Genomic DNA, 9485 nt, shown 5'->3' with positions numbered 1-9485 from the left:
ACCTGCCTCTGCCTCCCGAGTGCTGGGATTAAAGGCCACCACTGCCTGGCCTGGGTCGGCCATTTCTTCTCTTGATTTTTGGGGATAATTTTCATGAACGCTGACAGGAAATCTCAAAATGAATCCTGGTTTGTCAGCGCCTCTGAAGGAAAGAACTTGGCTTGGAGTTAAAACTGCGCTGGACTTGCTGGGCGAGACCGAGGACGGCTTTAATCCCAGCACACGGCAGGATGGGGGTGTGGCAGACTGAGGGGTGGATTGGGGGTTGCAGGGTCACAGAGGCAGGCAGAGAGGCCAGCCTCGTCTACAAAGCAAGTTTGAGGTCAGCCAGGGCTACGAAGAGACACCCTATCTCAAAAAACCCAAAGCAAACTAACAAAACAAAAACAAAGCTTTCCCAGACTTTGATTTCTTGCTTGTTTTATTGTTATTTTGGCTTTAATGTCTTGGACTGTTAGAAATTATTCTTTTGGGGAAAATGCTGTATTTTACTCCCTGTTCTTTCTAAGTCACAAAATGAACCAGCCTCCCGATATTCAATCATCTGAGGTGACATTTTCTCTCAAAACGCCAAGGTTACAATGCTGTGCTCTGCACAGTGAAGTTGTGTCTTGCGTGAGCCCCTTTAATCTTTGAACATCCAGACATTTTTCAATAAAAAGTTATTTACAATAATACAGTTAAGGAAAAATGTTAACATAAAGGAAAGTTATTGCTTAAAATAATCAAAAGGTTAGAAATGGTATCAGTGTAGCGACTCTTAGCTCTTTTTCATACCTGACAAGGATGACTTTAATATAAGTAGAGTCTTATGTCTAATATGGTGGTGCACACTTGTAATTCCAGCCCTTGGGAGGGACAGGCCTTGGGGAGGTGATTTTGAGTTGGAGGTCAGCATAGGGAGCACAGTGAGTATTAGGTCATCCTGGGCTTCATAGTGAGTTCATGTTTCATAAAATCCCAAACCCATGATCAACGTGCTTTATTAACTGATGATCTGAGCGCAATGTCCTTTCTGCACCTTTCCTTACATACCTGTCTAAACCAAGCATGGATGTGTGGTGATGTCTTGTTTGTGCTTTCACAAATACAGCTTGCCTGATGATCAGAGCGCAGAGCTAAGCCAGTAGCTAACCATAGAGGCCTGGCAGTGGTAAACGCACACCTTTAATCCCAGTACTCTTGAGTCAAAGGCAGAGAGGTCTCTGTGAGTTCAAGGCCACCTTGGGCTTGATCCTGTCTCAAAGAGAAACCCAGTCAGGCAGTGGTGGCTCACACCTTAGTCCCAATACTTGGGAGTTACACACCTTTAATCCCAGCACTAGGGAGGTGGAGACAGGAGTGATATGGCTGGGCAGAGAGAGGAATATAAGGCAGGAGACAGGAGCTCAGTGCATGCAGTCTGAGGATTCATGGAGACAGGGTCTTGTCCACTTTGGTCTGAGGGTTTGGTAGAGGTGAAAGGTCTCTCTAGGGTTTGGCTCTTTTACTTCTCTGATCTGTCAGCATTTACCCCAATATCCGACTCTGGGCTTTTATTATTAAGACCTATTAGAAATCACACTACATGTATTTTTTTTAACCCTTTTAGGATATGGATGAGGAGATCGAGGCTGAGTACAACATTCTGCGGTTTCTCCCTAACCACCCCAATGTCGTGCAGTTTTATGGGATGTTTTACAGAGTGGATCGTTGTGTCGGAGGACAGCTGTGGCTGGTCCTGGAGGTGAGAGGCTTCTGTTGCCCAGCCACTGCATGGAAGTGAGCGCTGAGCGCTGGGGGCAAGCGGGTGCTTTGTTGACCAGAGTGTTTGTAGGTGTGCGGTGGAGGAGTAGACCCCTCCTGTGCACCAGGTACCTGACCAGCTGTGAGACACTGCAGTCTGTACAGCAAGGTGTGTGGATGAGCTTTCTTCTTCAGCTGATTCAAACAAACAAACAAACAAACAAACAAACAAAACAAAACAAACAAACAAAAATGTAACCCTCTTTTCTTCTAACACAGAGTGGATCTAGGAATCCAGTTGGGAAATATTATTGTGTTCTACAAATTGGAAACATTTTATAGAATTCATGTTCTAACTTAGTACGGCCCCTCTTAGAACTCTGCCTATGATGCAGTTGGCCGGCACCGTTTGTATCAGAGACTAGCGGAGAGAGAGGTGAGGGAGTGAGGAAGGCCATGGGGCAAGGAGAGGTTAAGCAGCAGTGAGACTGTGATCGTGGTCTCGGCTAATTCTCTAGTGCAATGGACAATGAGGAGTTAGCTCGCAGCTGCTCCTCTGCCCTCCTGCAGCGGTTGGCAGTGGTGGTGAGCAATTCATAGTGAAAGGTGCCAGGAGACATTAGACACACTGTCCAGGGGACAGCAGACATTCCCAGGAGTATCAGCTGTGCAGAGGGGACCTAGAGAGAACGTAATGTGTGCGCCTCTGTCCCTCCTCCCTTTTTTTAATGGGAATGAATGACATCCGGGGCAGGAGACTGAGTCCCCTATGTTACCTTCCCCATGAGACTGGAGAGAGTAAGGACAACAGGACAGGCCATTTCCTTCATTCTCATAGGACCCACCCTGATTTGTCTTGGACCCAGCCCCTCTGAACTAGCTCACTCCTCCCTGCCTCTGGTCATCAGGATGATACAGGAGCGTGAGGACACACGTGGACACCTTAAAGGAGCCCAAGAGCCACCTTCCCTTCACCGACTAGTGTCCCTTATCCTGGTCTTCTCGGATCTGCGCAAACCTGAGATCCGAGAAGACTATGGGGCAATATGAACTGGCTGTCATGTCAACCATGGATGGAGAATTCATTATTGCATCCAAGTGTGATGATCTGCAGGAAGCTAGTCTCAGTATTTCTGCTACATCAGCTACCTTCCTCACAAGCTAACAATACAGGGGTTTTTGATTTCTGTGACCTATCTTTGAGATATTAGTTGGCATCTTAAATCATGTACATTCTCCCATCATCTTTTGGGTTTCATTAACCACCTGCCCTTCACCCCCATCCTGAGAAGATTAGGGTTTTTAATCTTGTCACAAAACTGTGTAACCCTGATGCTTTGCTCAGGAAGGATGTTATTTCTTGAGTCTCTGTCTTCTTTTTTAGCTCTCTGTAAGAAGGTTGGTAGGATGGCATTGTTCCTAGGATGCTGGTGGAGGGGAAGGGTTGGTAGGATGTTGTTGACCCTAGGATGCTGATGGAGAAGAAGGGTTGTTAAGATGGCATTGGTCCAAATACTGAACACTGTAGCCTGCTCTAGAGAGTCTAGAGTGCAATGAGGGGATGCTTCAGTCAGATGAAGGATGGCAAACTTCTGACAGGAGAAGGGAAGAGCTAGGAAGGTCAGGTCAGAGCAGCATCTACAGGTTCATGCTATCTGTGTTCAGCACAAGAGAATAAGAAACAGCTGGAGGGGGTGATCCTTCCCACCACACTCACACCCAGGGAAGACTGAGCTGGGAGCTGGGAGCCTCCAGTCTATACACCTCTCAAAGAGTGACCATCTCCCTGCTGGATATGGAGTTTCCGGGTCTCAAGGGATGTGGTTTTCATTTGTGTAGTTGCAAGCTGGAGACTTGACTGAATATTCAGTAAAGTAAAGATTATCTGTCCCACCTCAAGTGGAAAACTGAGCTGGACTGCCGAGAGGCAGACGGAGAGACTGACATGATGCTTCCTACGGGATCTCAAGTAGTTTTGTCTCTGTTTTGATGCTCTCTGTAGAACCTCACACTCTTGAAAGACCTTGACAGTCTACTGACCACAAGGCTATGGAAGAAATTCTTCTTACCTCTGCTTCCTCACGGCGTCAAATCAACACATTGGTATAGGAGACACTTGACAGTTGGAGCTGAGGCTAGAACAGAGGACTGGAGACTGTGTTGCCTGGACCACTCCCTAATAACATAGAGAAGAGCTGAAGGCTTATTGAGCAAAGAACACTTCATTGCTTGAAGTTATGGCTGTCCCGGTGAATGCACATACTGTGATTGAGTTAATAGTCAGTGATGTTTTGAAAATGAGACACGGAATGTAAATTCTTTCTGCTATTTTTCTTCGTTTGGAGCAAAATGCTCATTAAATTCTAGGTGCATCCAGCTGCCTCATTTCCAGTGCTGAGGGCAGAGGGAGGAACTGAGGAGTGGAGGCACACCCTGCATTTGAATCTGACAGTTGGCTGGCAGAGAGGGCGGGAACCCTCAGGGCTGGGGCAGGAGGCTTGTGTGCCTTGACAGCTCTAGGGGGATTATTTTATTTAATTCATTTGAGTATGATTTTTTGCTTTGCTTTTAAAAGGCTCAATCCGTTTCACTCTGGACAATTATCAGTGAGCAGCTGCTCTCTCTCCCTTTATATCTAACTTAGCACATTCTTTCTCTGTAACCCACAGGCTACCCTTTTAAAGCCTTGCTAGGGAACTTATCAGCTTCCCAGGACAGCTTCCTTCTATATATCCCGCATAGGTTAATTACATTTCTGTGAATTCTGGAGAGCCAGACAGCTCTTAGCTCTGACATTTACGGAACAAAAGACACCAGCTGAATAAGATCTCTTTGTGTTTTGTTTTGTTTTTCTAAACTCACAGCTGAGTTTTGATCCCACTGACAAATAGCTCCTTTTAATCCCTTCCTAAGTTCTGAAGTGATGAAGAAAGGTCCCAAGTTTGCTCCCTGTGGAAGAGGCCCTTGCCACATTGTTGGCCATACTCAGAAAGAGAATAGCAAGAGTCTCCAGGGGAGCTTTCCAGCACTGTGGTAGCTTGGGTTAACACTTGGGTTAAATGTCCTCTTGGTATGATTTCAGCATTTCCCCTTCAACAGGAGAAAGCACATGAGCCCCTGAGATGGGAGCCCAGCTGGGCTTTGCATCCAGAGGAGCAGAGAGCTTCACTGGTACTTTCTTTCCTCTCCTTGTGTCTGTAGACAGTGCCTTCATTTTCCTCATGGAGGTACCCAGAAACCCCCTTTGATTCTAGGTCATAAGCACCTCATGACTTGACTTAAGGCCCTGCTCCCCCCCCCCCGCAATTGTTATTTGTGTATGTGGTGCATATGTGAGCATCGGTTCATGTGTGTGCACATATGTTTGGAATTAGAAGACATTATCTTTCTCTGTAGCTCTCCATCTTATTCTTTGAGATAGGATCTGTCACTGAGCCCAGAGCTCACCAGTTCAGGAAGAGTAACTGTCCAGAAAGCTCTAGGGATCCACCTGCCTCTGATCTCCCCAATGCTGACTGGGGTCACAGATATGCACTGCGACCTGGCTTTGTATGTGGGTGATGGGAACCTGGACCGCAGCCTTCATGTTTTCATGACCAGAACTTTACCAACTGTGCTGGCTAGTTTTATGTCAACCTGACACAACCTGGAGTCAAGAGAGAGGGGGGAGCCTCAGTTGAGAAAATACCTCTATAAGATCAGGCATAGGTAATCCTATAGGGCATTTTCTTAAACAGTGACTGGTGGGGGAGGGCCCAACCTATTGTGGGTGGTGCCACCCCTGGGCTGGTGGTCCTGGGTTCTGTGAGGTAGCAGATTGAGCAAGCCAGTAAGCAACACTCCTCCATGGCCTCTGCCTCTAGGGTCCTGTCCTGCTTGAGTTTCTGTCCTGACTTCCTTTGAGGATGAACAGTGATGTGGAAACATAAGCCAAATAAACCTTTCCTCCCCAACTTGTTTGGGTCATGGTGTTTCATCACAGCAATCGTAACCCCGACTAAGGTACCAACTAGGCTATCTCTTCAGTCCTTCCCCTCATGGATGCCTCCAGCCTTCCTGCTGGATATCCCATGCTTGATGCTGTTGTCCCTTAGTTCATCTGCCAATCTGCTGCCAAAATTCTATTTCCGGAATGTAAACCTGAACACTGAGGCTGGGGACTGTGTCAGCTCATGATTGAGCAATAGGTGATAAACAGTTTAATTGCAGCCTGGGGAGCAGAAAGGTAAACATGAAATGTTCTTTGTCCTTTTGGGGTCCTCTACCACACATCTAGAAGCTATAGAATTCGGAGCCTTTTGCGTGACAGTGCTGGCTCAGTTTAGAGGTCCCAGTCCACGGCTAGAAAGGTCTTTCCTTTGGGGCCTCTGGAGGGAGTGCTGATGGCAATGGAACTCTGGTAGAACAAATCACTCATCCAATGGCCAGGAAATAGTATGGGAGGATGCCTCAACCATCAAAGGCCTCCCACAAGGCCTTTCTTCCAAAAGGTCATAGCATCTCCTAATAATGCCAGTTTTTTAATGGATAAAGCTTTGAAGAACATTCAGCATCTAAACTATAGGCAGACGGAACTGGAATACAACATCTGGGACATGAGAGCCAATGGGGTTGAGTAGCTACAAATATTCTCCATTTTGTTGGTCCCCTGGACCAGTTTCTCTCTACCTACTGGGTTCTGCTCACTAGCTCCTGCAGCCACTTATGAAATAATCATTCTGAGGCTTAATATTAATTGCGTATTCTTTGGCCTATTAGCTCAGGCTTCTTATTAACTAACTCTTACATCTTAAATTAACCCATTTTTATTATTTTATATTTTACCATGAGGCTCGTGGTTCATTACCTTTTGCTTTTTTGGGTGGCTACATAGCATCTCCCTGACTCTGCCTTCTTTCCTCCTCTATCTCTGCATGGATTTCCCGCCTTGCTGTATTCTGTCCTGCCATAGACCAAAGCAGCTTCTTTATTAACCAATGGTAAAAGTACATGTTCATAGTATACAGAGGGGAATCCCATATCAAGGTTGAGCGACCAATTCAACTTGGTATTGGCAGACTGCTGACCTCAAGGTCACTTAATACAGTATCAAACCCAAAGAGTCATCACAATCTTCAAACATTGCATTGCTTTAGGGGTCCCTGCAAAATAATTCCCAACAGTATTTTGTGCTACTTCTAAGGATTTCCTATTAGGGTATTAGTATAAGCAACTTAAAGGCTAAAAGCACAGGCATTTTATTCCAGGCTATTTGATTGTTACTGTGTAAGAATCTGCCAAGTGTATGGCAGGGACGGCGTCCACATCAAACAGAAACACACTCTCGCCATTTATTAACTGCTGCCGTTGTTCATAACTGGAGCTGAATAGATCCTAATATGTTGAGGTCTCTTTTAGTCTAGCTGCTGATCTGCCCTTTGTCGGGCTTCATTATGTAAGAAAGCCATCCACTCAAGCAGGGGAGCACCCCCCACTCACTGGTTTACTTATCTCAGGCAAAGCACCCCAGGGAGCCCCAGTCTCTAAAGGGGAAGTTTTATATAAGCTCAAGGTGGGCTGCGGCCATGGCCATTGCATGAGAGTCCTGACATCATGCTGCCTGCAACCAGGGTGTTCTTAACAGTTACAGACGCTACCAAAGGTGGTTTGTAGCAAACTCACACTGACTCTACAATTGAAAGAGTTTATCCCTGAAAACCCTGACGTTGTTGGGAGAGTATGGTTGTATCTGTTCTCTGCACTCATACTTTAGTGATATACACTGTACGATTAAGGACGAGATGCAGGTGAAATCTTAGAATGTTTTACATTACAGACAGAGAAAGAAAGGGAGGGAGGGATGGAAGTAGAGAGAGAGGGAGAAATAGAGAGGCTTAAAGTCTCCTAAAACCTCGAGTTGAACCAGAGAAAGCCAAGCACACCACAGGCCTGACAGACATGGGACACCTTTAGAAGAGTCTCCGGGCAAGCCTCAGATGCCTGCAGTGCCAGCAAGGGAGGCAGGAGACATTGAAATCATTGAGATTTGTCTCTTGTCTGGTATCAAGGGCATTCATCTTGCCTCTTCAGCTTTTTTTTTTTTCATCCTCAAAATGGATGCTTCAGATAGAAAAATACCAGACAATAGTCTCATAAAGTGAAAAGTAGCCAGTAAGTTGCCATGGTTACTGATAGGCTTTTCTCTTTCAGATTTCTAAGTAATAACTTGTGCTTTTATATTTGACTTGGCAATTAAAAAGTCAGCCTTTGGTATTAGCATGTTCACTCATAAACCATTACTTTGAATAAAGACTACACATATACAAAGAACCTGATTTGGTTGTCTAATAGAAATTTGCAATCTAATTATTTTAGTCTGGAGTTGTGCGGTCTGCAAATTTACCACATTGTCAGCAATCAGTAAGATTTCTCTTTCTAAATGTATTTGTCTTTTCTTTTTGCCTTGGTTCTCCGGCTCCCTCTCGGTCCTCCACCTCCTCTCCCAGCTGTGTAACGGGGGCTCTGTCACTGAGCTTGTCAAGGGCCTCCTGAGACGTGGCGAGCGGCTGGATGAAGCTGTGATCTCCTACATTCTGTATGGAGCCCTCTTGGTAAGAACATCCGTGGTGGAGAGAGGACAATTTGTGCACAGCTAGGCTTCGCGCTGCACATTAGCAGAGGGGATTCAGTCTGGGGATGGTATAACCTAGTGTGGACTTCGATGAAACTGCTGACAGCTCTGATCTCTCTCTCTCTCTCTCTCTCTCTCTCTCTCTCTCTCTCTCTCTCTCTCTCTCTCTCTCTCTCTCTCTCTCTCTCTCTCCTGCTGTGGCGCTGGGACTCCGTGCAGGGCCTTCAGCATCTGCACCACCATCGGATCATCCACCGGGATGTGAAGGGGAATAACATTCTTCTGACTGCAGAAGGAGGAGTTAAGCTCGTTGACTTTGGTAATGACTGTATCATTTGTTTTCTTGTTGTGTGTGGTTTTAGCCCAAGGGGACAATTTGTTGCAATCTCTGAAGACTGGGGCCCCTCTGCTGCACCACAGGCTCGGGGACTTTCCAGGAAACGGGCTGGAGAGTGGGGGGTTTCCAGATGGATCACCCTCGGAGATAGATGCCTTTTGCTAATTACTTTCGGCTTTTGAAGCAATTTTATTAGATACAGGGAATAAAAGTATTGGGAAAGAAGAACTTTACAGAAAATGGTAATTTGGTTTGTTTGTTTTTTGTTTTCCGTGAAAGTTTCCCACCTCAGGGCAATTGTCTGTAATTTACATTTTTCATCTCTCTTTTGCATATGAAAAGAGAAAGCAGTTTGATTTTTTAAATGGCTTTCTCTAGCCTTGGGCATACTTATTTGCAGTGCACAGAAGGCAAACGGGTCCTCTGGGCCTGGGAGATGGGAAATTCTGCCTCCTGCCTCCACACGTGAGGCAGGTCGACCGGCAAACACTCACAGGAAATGTGGACAGTACCATCTGGGGCCAACGCTCTGTTCTGACAGTCCTAAACCAACAAGCCATTTAGTTTTCCTCTGTTTTGGCATATGGGATGGTTTACTCTTCAAAATAAGTTCAAGGGTTAGTTACAAACCATGAGAAACCATTTAGAACACTTGGGAATGTTACCAGTGTCACAAAACAAGATGGTGGTTTTTAGCATTCGCTATTTTACTGGTAAGAAATAATTTGGTATAAGAATGTGTCTGCAAATTATTTGTGTGAAAAGAAGTTATTTAAGAATAAATGATGTTGGGGTTGGAGAGATGGTCAGCCA

General features: G+C 45.7%; 1 protein-coding gene across 1 annotated transcript in view; it reads left to right on the top strand.

Moving 5' to 3' along the window:
- The window catches only part of Myo3b (myosin IIIB), a 270528-nt gene that overhangs the window by 445 nt on the left and 260598 nt on the right, over nucleotides 1-9485 (top strand). Inside the window, exons 2-4 of the mRNA XM_050123618.1 lie at nucleotides 1592-1726; nucleotides 8211-8315; nucleotides 8555-8654. Coding sequence (XP_049979575.1) covers nucleotides 1592-1726; nucleotides 8211-8315; nucleotides 8555-8654 — 340 coding nt within the window. The remainder of the gene's footprint in view (nucleotides 1-1591; nucleotides 1727-8210; nucleotides 8316-8554; nucleotides 8655-9485) is intronic.

Source organism: Alexandromys fortis, unplaced genomic scaffold, assembly GCF_014885135.2.
Source record: "Alexandromys fortis isolate MF-2015 unplaced genomic scaffold, M_Fortis_MF-2015_v1.1 scaffold_8_9099976_23576923, whole genome shotgun sequence".
NCBI lineage: Eukaryota > Metazoa > Chordata > Mammalia > Rodentia > Cricetidae > Alexandromys > Alexandromys fortis.
The sequence above is the reverse complement of the archived record's forward strand: the minus strand, read 5'-3'. Positions and strand labels throughout refer to the sequence as shown.